We start from the raw sequence: 14,646 nt of genomic DNA, 5'->3' as shown, positions 1-14,646 counted from the left end.
ATGGGCCTCGTCCTTCAGAGATGAAGAACATTGTTTTATTTTTCTGTTTTTTTTTTGTTGTTTTAAGTTATTTCCCTATCCACATTTGTTTGCAGAGCACTTGTCATGCTCTTAATTACGTTTTGCTGCCATTTGCAGCACTCTAGCCCTTTCCATTGGTGTTTTAGAGCCATTTTAGTGCCTTAAAGTTCGGGTCCCCATTGACTTCAATGGGGTTCGGTGTCCGGGAAAAGCGGTAAAAGTCCGGGACACGGACCCGGACTTTTTTTTAAAGTTCGGCCGAACCCATCGAACACGGACATCTAGGTGTCCGCTCAACCCTACTGATGACATTAGATCAAAGTCCAGATCTTTGTGAACGGCCAATAGGACACAGGAACAGGAGGATGTGAATACTGTAGGGTAGTCTCTATGGGAGCAGGTAGGAGCATGCTGATCCAAAAAATGAGTCTCTTGGGCACAAACTACATCTGCTTTGTGCTTGATGGCAGTGCGCCACAGCGAAGCTCACTTGGCCAGATGGTTGAGGCCATTGGCGTTCAGGGATAAGATTTTAACTGTCATAAGTGAGTGTCGGAGTGTGCGATAAGTCGTTACTCACGGAACCGTAAGCAGTCTTTTGGAAACTTAAAGAATGAGTGACGAGCTGTTGACCGTCTAGGCATGCTCCAGGGCGGCTGTAGTGTGCTGGCGGATCTGGAGAGCTTAAGGAAATTCCAATAGGTCCTGGAAGGAGACATAGCGTTGCTTGGGAGCACAACATCTGTTACACCTGCAGAAGGGGGAAAAAAAAGAGGACAAAACAAATCAAGACAACAAGGGAACATAAAATCAGGTGGAAACCATGGGCTGGTGTAGCCGTTTCCAAATGGGGGTAAGAACAGTTCAGTAGCCAAACGGGCTGGATTCAGAACAGGACCCAATGATGAAGAGGTAAAAAAAGATAAAAAAAGAAAAAATAGGATGCACGAGTCCAGACTTCAAGTGTCCCTTGCAGGGCATTGAGGCAGGGAATGCCATTGAGGGGGAACTCTGGGGATTTTTTCGCTCCCGGGGGGGAACCGGATCAGGGATGATGCTCAAGAATTTAACAGGGATATGCCCCTTTCAAGCGTGGTGACTGTGTATGATTCTCCATTCCCCTCCACTAAGATCTTGGAAGGGTGTTTCCACTTGTACGGCAGGTTGTGGTTGCGCACGGCTTTGGTAATGGTGGAAAGTTGTCTGCGCATATCTAGGGTATGCTTAGAGAGGTCCTTGAAGATTTGCACAGCTGAGTAGGGGGTCAGGGAGAGTGCCCAGGGATCTAGCTTTGGTTAAGATGGATTCCTTAGTTTGGTAGAAGTGCACACGTAGCAATGTGTCGCGGGGGAACATGCTGAGGGAGGAAAGGGGGCTTTGGGACCCTGTGAATACAGTCAACCGTCAGCTCCAGGGGAGACGCTCCAGGCAATATAGCTAAGAAAAGGTCCGTGGCAAATTTGTGTAGCTCAGCAGGAAGCAGTTTCAGGAATGCCACGGATTTTAAGGTTATTTCTTCTGGAGCGATCCTCCAGATCTGCATTTTTTGCTTTGATCCAGTGTCGCTCATCCACATGTTCTTCATGTGCCTCTACCAAATCATTCACAGTGGTCTCAATCTCTGATATTTAGTATTCTACAGTGTGTACCCTGTCCCCTAGGGAGTGGACTTCTGCTGAGAATTTGTTAGCAAGTGTCACAATGTTCGCTTGGAGAGAGTTATGGAGGGCATACATCATTTCCTTGAGCTGTGTCCATGATAGGCTGGCCTACCGTGGGAAAGGCCGCAAATGGAGATGTCCCCAGGGAGATGGGCAGTAGAGGGTTACTGGAGCTCCCAGGCTGTGGGGCCTTGTCAGCGCTGTCTAGCCTCAATTTTGACTTAGCTGGGCTCGTGCAGGAAGGGCTGGAGGGAGCAGATGCGAAGGGGGAGAGAGTACCTGACAGCAGGGGTTCAGCCGAGGCAGCGTCCTCCGGCAGGTCAGTATAGTGCACCCGCTGCTTCCCCCGAGGCGCGGGGAAGCAAGCGGTGAGTTTCTTCGGCCCTTTCTCCTTTTGCTTGTGGGACATCGCTGCAGGTTGCCGCGGTCAACTGGGGTGAAAATCGGGCTCGGATCCTGTCTGTGTTGCTGTGGATGGCGCTGGATGGAGTCGTCTATCTGCGGAGCGGGAGATCAGGCGTCCATCACTGTCCCGCGCTGGCCACGCCCCCAGACATATATACACTCCAAAGTACAATAGAAAAGAGTCAATGTTTATGTATGAACATCACTGAGTGCAGAGACTAACTGCCAGGTGAACAAAGAAACATGGCTGCTACATAGATTCCCATGCACCCAGCCATGCTAATTCACAAGCATGAACTCATCATATCCTGTTAGTGGATCCTATCAAATATGGTTCATATAAATAAGAAAAAAATAAGTAATTGGCGCTGCCTGGTGGGGTATTGGGAATGCAATTTATGGTTGCTGGCCTCCTGAATTAAGTTATATAAAAAAATCTATGTACTGTGATTTAGGGTATATAAAAACAACATGGATAAATTGGTAAAACTGGGTCAATCTATGTGTAGAATCAATGGTGTTCCATGTGTAAATCAAAGCATCAAAAAATCTTAAAAATTATAAAAAACCAGCATATACATACAATGTGTACAATCGGTGGGTATAAAGTGCAACAAAAGAGTGCAATAGTGGATATCAGGAGTGAAATGATAAAAAATTAGTTAAAATATCCAATCATAAATAGGCAACCATATCATCACAATCAATAGATATAACCATAAAAATTCTAATAAATATAAGTGCAAATAGAGTGCATATATATAGCTGCCAAAAAATACGTGCAAAGCTGCAAAAAGGTGAAAACGATCAAAAAGATCTTTCTGCTAATACAGCTGTGCAAAAGAAACGGCAGCACAAAAAATTGAAGTGTCCTTATAGATTATGAAGCAAATAAATCACAACACATGTGCAATCTCGGTGATTCTGACAGATCCAGAGAAGTCCTAGATTGTATAGTCCATATATAGTGATTATGGTGCTCTTTTCTCTATGCCCAGAGTGTGGTGAATGGGCAGAAGGAAGAAGTATTCCCCTGAGCCTGGGGTCCTGCGCTTACCAGATTCCCTTACCCCTACAGGGGTAAACAGCGGGTCGATAATAAGGGATCGCTCCCATACACTGGCAATCAAGGATGTCCCCAGATCTCGATCTCTCTCCTTTAATAGTGTTCAGGTGTCAGCTCAGTAGATATAATGAATTCCAATTCAGTACCAGGGTATGTAGAAGAAAAGGGAAGGAGCCTCCGATAGTGTAATATCGTTTTAAAAGACACTTTATTGTTAAAAAAAGGACATGTACTCACATAAAAGTGTAACCTATCGTATGCCCGTCTGGCATAGGAGCCGCAACCTCCTCACTTGCGGTGCACGCTAGGGGATGGCGTGCGCGTCAACCGCCGGATGTGCGTTCCAGGCCTCGGGTTCGGAAAACGGAAATGACGTGGTCACGCTCTGGATCTGTCAATCACCGAGATTGCACATGTGTTGTGATTTATTTGCTTCATAATCTATAAGGACACTTCAATTTTTTGTGCTGCCGTTTCTTTTGCACAGCTGTATTAGCAGAAAGATCTTTTTGATCGTTTTCACCTTTTTGCACCTTTGCACGTATTTTTTGGCAGCTATATATATGCACTCTATTTGCACTTCTATTTATTAGAATTTTTATGGTTATATCTATTGATTGTGATGATATGGTTGCCTATTTATGATTGGATATTTTAACTAATTTTTTCATTTCACTCCTGATATCCACTATTGCACTCTTTTGTTGCACTTTATACCCACCGATTGTACACATTGTATGTATATGTTGGTTTTTTATAATTTTTAAGATTTTTTTGATGCTTTGATTTACACATGGAACACCATTGATTCTACACATAGATTGACCCAGTTTTACCAATTTGTCCATGTTGTTTTATATACCCTAAATAACAGTACATAGATTTTTTTATATAACTTAATTCAGGAGGCTAGCAACCATAAATTGCATTGCCAATACCCCACCAGGCAGCGCCAATTACTTCTCCTTTTTTTCTTATTCATTCAAATGCTCCCCTTTCAGGGTTGCATTTTTTGAAGTGGGCAGCAGCCAGGTGCGGTATCATATATATTTTTCCTTATATACCCCCTATCCTAAGCGCGGAACCACATAAATCCTTTCATGGTTCATATAAACCCTATTTGATACTGATCATGCTATTGTTCCAGTGAATGGGACTTTATTATATCTGCAAAAGACAATAGCAGCAGTCTTATGTCATTCATATGGATCAAATATAATAGAAAGATGCCAGCCATTAATCCTGGTAAAACTAAGAATTCCACATCACAAACAAATCTCTGCAGTGAATACTGGTGCTCTCGATGGCGGATATATATTTGTGCGATGGATTGCTCCTTGCCATAAATCAGGCTACAAGTTTTGTGCAATTCCATCTAATGGAAGAGTTCCACTAACAAGTCTTTCCTCAATGCCAGTTAAAGCAATATTCGCATAGTGATTAAAGTTACGAGGTACCGGTAAACTGACACTGGGAGACATAATGGCAATTTAACTAAAAATACATCCTAAAGAAATGTCCACATAAATATTAATAAAACTTCTACAACACACCTCGCTTGTGTGGATGGGGAAATCTGTTCAGTTTAACAGTTCCATGTATGGCCAGCCTTAAACCATGACATGTATGCAGAAAGATTTGTAACTTCCTTAAACTGGCCATACATGGATCAAAATGTGGCTGGTTCAGCAGGGCCCAGCTGAATTTCGATCCATGTGTGGCCAATGCGGTTTACAGGAGTCATATTCTCACTCGATCAGTGCAGTAGGCTGCAGAGCTGATGTGTATAGTTAACCACTTAAGCCCCGGAAGATTTTACCCCCTTCCTGACCAGACCCCTTTTTTCTATTTATACCAAATTTTATTGGAGTTTTTTGAAATACAAAATAAGAAAGAACCATAAACATATGGAAGAATACAAATGAACATATCAGTAAACCATACAACTGTACTCATACAGATAGGAGATGAAGACACGATCTGATCTGGAGTTGCACTAGATGTCGTGTGGGGATGAAGCAGAGAGGGAGGAGGGGGGGAGTAGAGTAGAGTAGTGGGAGTGGGGGGGGGGGTATTAAGTAACTGGGGAAAGGAAAGGAATACCGAGAGAGGGAGGGAGATAAACGAGAGAGTCGGGTAAGAAGAAAAGGGAGGTTCAGGTCGGCACAAAGAATCTAACATAATAGGACAAGATGCTCACAGTGGCCCACAATAATTTACAATCAGGGTGTTCCAGAAGAAGGCTGGGGAAAATAAGACAGGTACGAGTTCCACTTGGCTTGGAAGTGTGCGGGGGAGCCCGACAATAGCTTTACATCCAGTAGTTCCTTAACCATAAGTGAACTAAGATCTTCGTGCACCCCCTGGATCTTAGGGGGGTCGTGGGAGATCCACTTCCTGAGGATAGACCTTCTGGCGACCATGAGACATGTAGATATCCAGGGTTTGTTCTGGTATAATATAACTGACTGTGTCGGGGCCAGGCCCAGGGTGAGACCATGAAGATTTCCGAACAGAAGGAGGAGTGGGTTGTTCATTAGGGGTAATCCTGATACGGTTGAAACTAAATGCTGCACATCCAACCAAAACTTGGCAATTTGAGGACAGTCCCACAGTCTATGGGATAGGGTTGGTCTATGCAGTAGACACCAAGAACATGCTTGACCTGTGGGCGAGGTAGCAGAAGATGCAAAAGGAGAGTAGGCCCTATGCATAATCTTTAGTTGTTGTTCCCTCCAGAATTCGTTTTCAATGAATTTACAGGTCGTATTAAAGCCGCTGAGAATGGAGGTGAACAAGGAGGGTAGTGAAAGGCGGTCTTCCAGGGCGTTGGTGGATCAATGTCCTTTCTATGGAGACGGTGATTTAAGAGGGGTTTATATACATCCGATATCGTTAATTTCCTAATTTGACGTCAAGCAAAGAGTCACAGGAGCGCTTGCTCTTATCTGGACATAAGACTTCAGCAAACTTTGTGGCTTGTTGGAGATGCAGGAAATGGTGAAGTGGTATATTGTGTAGGTCACAAAGTTCTGAGTAGGGACGTGGACGACCCGAGTTAGGGTCAAATAGCTGATGGGCAAGGGAGAGACCCTTGTCGGGCCATGTAGAGAAGGGCAGGTATTGTCTGGTTTGCGGAAACAAGGGGTGGCCCATGATTGGGAGGCATTTGGAGAAGCGGGGAGACAGAGATAATAACTTGGACACTTCCCTCCATGCTATCACAGTATCCCGCAACAACAAATTATTTCTCAGAGATGCCGGTATAGTAGGTAAAGAACAATGTAACAAAGCTGCTAAGCTAAGAGGTGACACCATGTGGGATTCCAATTCAAAGTTAGAAAATCTAGACTTCCCTGTGATCCAGTCAAGACCCACCCTCAAAAGACAGGATAAGTTGTAGAGTCTGATGTCTGGAATGTTGGCCCCCCTCTCTTCTGGGCATTTGGAGCTTCTTTAGTGAGATACGTGGTCGCTTCATGTGCCACAAGAATGCGGACAAAGCCTTATAAAGTTTTTGGGAGTCTTTATGTTTGAGTAATAGTGGAATGGTTTGCATTGGGTACAGAAGTTTTGGATAGCCAACCATTTTGAAAAGATGGCATCTGCCCAGAAGAGAGAGGGGTAGGGCCGACCAAACCCCCATTTGTTTGATGATCGTGTCAATTACTGGGGGAAAATTCAAGGAGTATATTGATGACGGTGACTTTCCAATATTAATGCCCAAGTACTTAATGTGGGATGCCCCATGTGTGAGACTTTTTTGCAGTCTAGCCGAGTACAGGACCCCGAAAACCAATCCGCACCTTCAGTCTTTCCAAGGGCGTAAATTGTTGATTTCACTCCTGACTACCTATCAGTTTCGGAGGCCATGAAATGCCAAGACAGCACAACCCCCCCCCGCCCCAAATGACCCCTTTTCGGAACGTAGACACCCTAAGCTATTTGCAGAGAGGCATGTTGAGTGTTTTGCAGATCTCACTTTTTGTCACAAAGTTTTGGAAATTGAAAAAAAGAGGAAAAAATGCATTTTACTGTTTTTTTTTCTTCATTTTCCCAAGAAAATGAGAGCTGCAAAATACTCACCATGCCTCTCAGCAAATAGATTGGAGTGTCTAATTTGCAAAATGGGGTCATTTGGGGGGGTTTTGTGCCATCTTGGCTTTTTATGGACTTCAAAAGTGCGATAGATAGTAAGGAGTGAGATCAACAATTTACGCCCTTAGAAAGCCAGAAGGTGCGGATTGGTTTTCCAGGTCCTGTACGTGGCTAGACTGCCAAAAAGTCTCACACATGGGGTATCCCTGTACTCAGGAGAAGCAGCAGAATGTATTTTTGGGTGTCTTTTCACATATACCTATGGCATGTGTGAGCATTATATCATTTACTGACAACTTTGTGTAAAAAAAAAAAAAAAAATAATAATTTTCCCGATAATTGTGGCAAAATATAAACTATTCCATGGACTCACCATGCTTCTCACAGACAAGAAATGGAACAAGTGGCGCAAGCTGTTAGCACTACATAAAAACGATAGTCCATATAATAGCACATCAAGGCTATGATAAAGTCTTAAGGTGAGATGAGGAAATAGTCTGAATGCTCAGGGCCAGCCTGTTGGGGAGCAGAAGCGATCTCCAAACATGCAACAAACAAAAGAGAAAACAGGCGCCTCTGAGTTAAGACTGCGATTTAATATGGCAAACAAGTAATAAAAACTTACATCAAAGTAAGTATAAGCAGACAAGATGGGTCCTTCCGGTGTCCATGTGGAGGCTGGGGCTTGGAGTCATCACTGTGGGTCTGTAATCATCTCCTCTCTTCCTCTTCCTGTCCAGCAGGAAGTGGAGGGTGTCACAGCAGTGAGATGGAGGCTTGGACAGCAGGGTGAAACCGCAGTGAGATGGAGGCTTGGGCCGCACAGTGGCTGTGATGCTTGTCCACAGGATCTTTCCGGCGTAATGACTGACGCGTTTCCAAGCATGCGCACTGTGGTGGGAAACCAGCGCGCGCTCCTTTTTCAAAGTCAAATGTAAAAGGGAAAGAGAAGGACCAATTTATGTGTTTCGGGACAATGCCCTCTGGTGGTGAAGTTATAAAACTACTATCAAAGTAAACATGACTCTACATTATAGCTGTATGAGGAACAATGCCCTCTGGTGGTGAAGTTATTAAATTACTATCAAAGTAAACATAACTCTACGTTATGGCTGTATGAGGAACAAGGGTCCCTCTAGAGGTCAAACCAGTAAGAAATAAAAATAAACAATATACATGTGATACGATGCATAAAGAGAATAATGCCATAGACAATGAGAGGAAAATTAGAGGGGGGGAAAAAAACAAACAAACAAACCATGGGATGAAATGAGAAAGAAATGATAAATGTGGAAATAAAATTAAATATTAATGAAAATAAAAATAAAATATAAAAATGAAATTAAAATGGAAATAAAAATCAAAAATGGGAAATTAAAAATAAAAATAAATGTAAACAAAATAAATAAAGAATTGTATATGATGTAAGCATATCATTAACTGAGACTAAATATACAATAAAAAAATATATATTAAAAAAAAAAAAAAAAAATATTTATTATATTTGTATGTGATAATGTAAAATTCTTATAGTATATATTGATACATGTATGTATAAAATCAGGAAATGGATACTAATGCAATGAGATGGATGGAATGGGAACAATGATGAATATCAACCTGAAAGAGGTATGAATATGGAATGTATAATCATTCGGTGGAGACAAGGGATAAATGCTAGACAGTGAGTGGATGAGGAATTGTTGGCGGCAGGAAGGGTAGGAAGGGGGGTGGGAAAAAATAAATGAATAAATAAATAAAAATTAGCACTGTATGGATTACCTAAAGTGAACCCTAGAGGGGACTAATTAAAGAATGGTGGATACATCCAATTCTTCGTTCATCCCATTGGGCGAAAGTGTATTGAGGGAATAGATCCAAAACGTTTCACGTTCGCACAGTTTGTGAAATCTTTCGGCTTCCGGAAGGTCTTTTGATATTTGCTCAATGATCCATACCTCAAGATTTGAGGTAGATTTGTCATGGTGTCTGAGAAAGTGGCGGGGGACGCTATGTTTGTCTTTTCCTTCCTCTATTTTTCTCCTGTGTTCCCCAAATCTTTGTCGAAGGGGACGGATCGTGCGTCCTACATAGAGGAGGTTGCAAGGACAACTGAGGCAATAGATTACAAAATCAGATGAACAATTGAAAAAATCAGCGAGGTTGTATGTTTTGTTATGTGTATGAAATGATTTTTTACCATGTTTTACATATGCACAGGTTTTGCACAAAGACTTGTTGCACCTATACATGCCTGTTAAAGGAATCAGGCACACCCTAGGGGTGGCGTCTTTAATGGTTTTAAGTTTGCTGGGTGCAATTTTGTTTTTAAGGTTGGGTGCTTTCCTGTATGTGACTCTGGGAGTACTTGGGAGGACTAATTTGAGATGGGGGTCCTCCAAGAGTATAGGCCAGTGTTTTAGAAGAATCTGTTCCATGGTCTTGTGTTTGTAATGGAATTTGGTGGTGAAACGAATGGATTGATCAAATGTGTCTCGGGTTTTGGCAGGAGGGGGATCTGTGAGGTACAGATGATATGCTTGATCTACCAGGGGGAGTGGATAACCTTTGTCCAATAATTTGGCTTTTAGAAGCTGACTTTCAGCTACATAGTCATCGTGCCTGGTGCAATTGCGCTTCAGCCGACAAAATTGTCCCTTGGGAATATTGTTGGTCCATTTGTTGTAATGGCAGCTCTTGTAGTGCAATAGGGAATTACCTGCAGTAGGTTTGGAGTAATTCTTGGCATGAATTTGATTTCCTATGTAGTACAATTCAAGGTCCAGAAAAGCAAGTCGTTCAGAATTGGTGACATGGGTGAATGTTAATCCGTGGGGGTTTTGGTTGCAATGTTGTGTGAAATTATGGATGATGTCGGGGGGTCCATCCCAAATTATAAGAATATCGTCTATGTACCTACCATAGAAGATAAGGTGTCTGGAATATGGGTTGTTGTGCCATATTTTCTGGGATTCCCATAGCCCCATGGCTAAATTTGCGTATGAAGGTGCAAAATTTGCTCCCATGGCTGTTCCGTTGATTTGTAAATAAAATTGATCATTAAATTTAAAATAGTTGTGAGTGAGACAAAATTTTGTACATTCCAGAATGAAGTGGGCTTGTTTGGGGCTCATGTAAGGATCCAGATGCAGAAAATGATCTAGGGCTGTGAGGCCGAAATGGTGTGGAATAGATGTATACAGTGAATTAACATCCAGAGACATCCAGGTATAACTAGGTTCCCATGTGTAGGGGGACAGTAGTTCCAACAGATGAGTACCGTCTCTGATGTAGGCAGGAAAACTTTGAGCTAGTGGTTGGAGAAAATGGTCTATGTATAAGGAGAGACCAGAGGTGATACTCTCCATGGATGCAATGATGGGACGGCCTGGGGGATCGGTGAGACTTTTGTGGATCTTGGGAATATGGTAAAAATATGGGGTCCGATAAAACATCCTATTGAGAAAGGAGGCTTCATTGGAGTCTATAATTTTGGTTTCAATGGCATGGTCAATGATAGCCTTCAGGTCCAATTTGTATTCAGGAAGGGGATCCTTATGGAGTGGAGTGTAAGTGTTGGAATCAGCCAAAAGTCTTTCGGCCTCTTGGATGTAAGAATCTCGATCCAGGAGGACAATGCCTCCTCCTTTATCAGCATTTTTAATAATAATGTCATTGTTATTAATCAAGGATGAAAGGGCTTTTGATTCTTGAGGTGTAAGGGTGCCTAACTGGGTAGGGGTGTGGGAAGACGGTTTGCATAATTTCAGGAAGTCGGAATAGACCATATTGTAAAAAGTGGTAAGATGTGGGCCTTTATGCTGGTAAGGGTTAAAGACTGATTTGGGTTTCAATGTTGAATGTTGGACCGGGGGGGAGGTTGCTAAATGCTGTGTAAACAAATCTAAGTCAGTTAGGGTGTCATTGTTATATAGCTGTTCCAATGTCTTTATAATGTCTGTCTCAAAGTCAAATTCTTGGGGTTCAGGAGTAAGACTGAGGGGTGCAATCAATGTGGTGTTGGGTCTAGAACCCTGCTTGGTTTCGTTTATTTGGAAAAATCTTTTCAATGTCAAGTTTCTCACGTATTTGTTTAGATCCTTGAAAAGGAGAAACGGATCTGGTTTATTGCAGGGGGCAAAGTTGAGGCCCCTGCTTAAGAGGCATGTTTCTGCCTGAGAGAGTGTGTGTTTGGATAGATTGAATATTTTGATGGTTTCAGTGTTTTGGGTTTTTTTGTGCTTGTTTCTATTTTTCCCCCCTCTGCATCCTCTTCTGTGTGCTTTCTTTTGGATGAGCCTGTCTGAGGGGGGCCCATCACTAAAAAAGACTCCCTAGTGATGGTGTTGAGATGGATGGAGGGGTTTTGGGGAGGACAATCAGAAGAGGCCCTATGAGTAGCTGGGGATGCCTCCATAATTGGGGTGTCTCTGTGGGATGAGACAGGAGCAGCGGGGTTATGGGGAGACTGGCAGGGTGGTTGGCTAGATGGAATCCCAATGACCTCTCTGGAGGTAGTAGCCATGGATATAGGGGATAGGGGTTTATTCAGAGTGTTGATTGTAGCGATCACTGATAAATTGTGAGCTACAGATTCACGTGAAGTAGATGGTGTACTTAGACGTGCTGGTATCTGTGGTCCACAATCTGAATGTTTTGTAGTGGTAGGGTGATGCTTGGCTTTATGCAAAGCTGTGGATGGGTGAGTATGGTAGGAATGGTGGGGCCGATTATAAAAGGTAGTGAGGTGTTGTAATGTTTTGGTATGAGATGGGGTACAACCTTTTGTGTTGCGGGGAAGAAGTCTGGGGTTGGATCTGACTGGTGTGTGGACTCTGATGGGATGTGAAGTAAGAGGTAAGGGAGACCTGCCATGTGTGTGGCGATTATGGGGCCTAGGTGGCGGTTCTAGGTTGAGGGTCAGCAAAGATGGGGGAGTAGTGGAGAGAGGGGGAGGGATGACCAGGTCAACAGAATTCGATGACTGCTGTGGTTGGTTCCAAGTGAAGACCCTATTGTTGGTGTAATCATGGAGATCACGTCTAAATTTACCTATTTTTGTGCGGATAAGGGTGTCTTCTTGTCTTTTGGTGTTTTTCTTTAAAGTGTCCAGCCAAGAGAGAGGTAAACACTGTTTGGCGTTCACAATTTCTTGTGAGAGGATTTGCACTTGATGGGTGAGCTGAGAAAACCTGGAGGATCTATGTTTAATTAAGACACTGATCCATTTGGAGGTACAGAATTCGGAAATGTTGTTCCATTCTGTTAAATTTTCTTTATCCAGAAAGGAGCAGGTTTTCATAGTGCGTAGGCCTCTGGGTGTCATTTTAGTGGTGATGTATTTATTTAAGAAAAATTTGTCCCACCATTGGACATTGGTGGAATGTATAAGCCGCTCTAATTTTTTGAACTTACCACATAACATGTAGCGGAATGTTTTGGTAAGGGATGGATTACTGGTGAATAATGTGGTGGGTAATGTGGTGTATAAATCATCCAATATGCTGTACTTATGAGATTCTATATCAGAGATAATATCCATGATTATTATTGAGGATGGTGATGTGTAGAGAGAAAGGGGAAGGGAAAAAGAATGCAGGGGAAAGGAGGGAAAAAAAAAAAAAAAAAAAAACACAACGCAGGGGGGGGGGGGGGAAGGGGAAGGGGATGGGGAAATGGGAAGATGGGATGGAAAAAAAAAAAAAAAAAAAAAAACGCCAAAAACAGCCAAAAACGTAGGTTATGACTATGACACAAGAATTGTACTGATGTGGTAACATACAATGGATATACAATCAGATAGGAAGTAAATGATTATACTAAATACTAATTTTCCTCTCATTGTCTATGGCATTATTCTCTTTATGCATCGTATCACATGTATATTATTGTTTATTTTTATTTCTTACTGGTTTGACCTCTAGAGGGACCCTTGTTCCTCATACAGCCATAACGTAGAGTTATGTTTACTTTGATAGTAATTTAATAACTTCACCACCAGAGGGCATTGTTCCTCATACAGCTATAATGTAGAGTCATGTTTACTTTGATAGTAGTTTTATAACTTCACCACCAGAGGGCATTGTCCCGAAACACATAAATTGGTCCTTCTCTTTCCCTTTTACATTTGACTTTGAAAAAGGAGCGCGCGCTGGTTTCCCACCACAGTGCGCATGCTCGGAAACGCGTCAGTCATTACGCCGGAAGATCCTGTGGACAAGCATCACAGCCACTGTGCGGCCCAAGCCTCCATCTCACTGCGGTTTCACCCTGCTGTCCAAGCCTCCATCTCACTGCTGTGACACCCTCCACTTCCTGCTGGACAGGAAGAGAGGAGATGATTACAGACCCACAGTGATGACTCCAAGCCCCAGCCTCCACATGGACACCGGAAGGACCCATCTTGTCTGCTTATACTTACTTTGATGTAAGTTTTTATTACTTGTTTGCCATATTAAATCGCAGTCTTAACTCAGAGGCGCCTGTTTTCTCTTTTGTTCACCATGCTTCTCAGCCAATAGCTTGGAGTGTCTACTTTTCAAAATGGGGTCATTTGGGGGGTTTTGTGCTATCTTGAAATTTCAGGGCCTCTGAAACTGTGACAGGTAGTCAGGGGTAAAATCAGCAATTTACGCCATTAGAAAACCTGAAGATGTGGATTGGTTTTCGGGGTCGCGTACACAGCTAGGCTGCCAAAAAGTCTCACACATGTGGTATCCCTGTACTCGGGAGAAGCAGCAGAATGTATTTTGGAGTGTCTTTTCACATATACCCATGGCATGTGTGAGCAATATATCATTTAGTGACAACTTTCTGTAAAAACAAAAAAAAAAAGAAATGATAATTTTCCCGACACTTGTGGCAAAATATAAAATATTCCATGGACTCACCATGCCTCTCAGCAAATAGCTTTGGGTGTCTACTTTTCAAAAAGGGGTCATTTGGGGGGTGTTTAAACTGTCCTGGCATTTTATGCTCAATCTTATCCACACATCACCCACTCTTCTAACCACTTGAAAACCAAGCCTTTTCTGTGACTTTTTGTTTACATGAAAAAATTTTTTTTTTTTTTACTAGAAAATTACTTTGAACCCCCAAACATATATATTTCTTTAAAGCAGAGGCCCTATAGAATAAAATGGTGGATGTTGCAAAATTTTTTGTCACACGGTATTTGCGCACAGATTTTCCAAACGCAATTTCTGCGAAAAAAAATACATTTTTTTTTAAATTTGTTGCACAAATACACTATATAATTCCAATTTGTTTGGTAAAATTTAAAAGATGATCTTATGCCAAGTACATAGATACCAAACATGACATGCTTTAAAAATTGCGCATGCCTCTGCAGCGGCAACAAAGTACGTACATTTTTAGAAACCTTTAAAAGTCTTT

The 14,646-nt window shown here is 42.4% G+C and overlaps 1 protein-coding gene across 1 annotated transcript; it reads right to left on the bottom strand.

Annotated features, from left to right (window-relative positions):
* Positions 1–705: 705 nt before the first annotated feature.
* On the bottom strand, positions 706–10,385 carry LOC309543831 (uncharacterized protein; the record flags this gene model as incomplete). Its single annotated transcript, XM_082276260.1, has 2 exons — positions 706–772; positions 9,664–10,385. The coding sequence occupies 2 exons, from the start codon at positions 10,383–10,385 to the stop codon at positions 706–708; spliced, it is 789 nt and encodes a 262-aa protein (XP_082132386.1).
* Positions 10,386–14,646: the final 4,261 nt, after the last annotated feature.

This window comes from Pelophylax lessonae (genome assembly GCF_965119305.1).
Source record: "Pelophylax lessonae genome assembly, contig: HAP1_SCAFFOLD_393, whole genome shotgun sequence".
In the NCBI taxonomy this organism is placed as follows: domain Eukaryota; kingdom Metazoa; phylum Chordata; class Amphibia; order Anura; family Ranidae; genus Pelophylax; species Pelophylax lessonae.
Note: the sequence above shows the minus strand (reverse complement) of the source record. Positions and strands in the feature narration are given on the sequence as shown.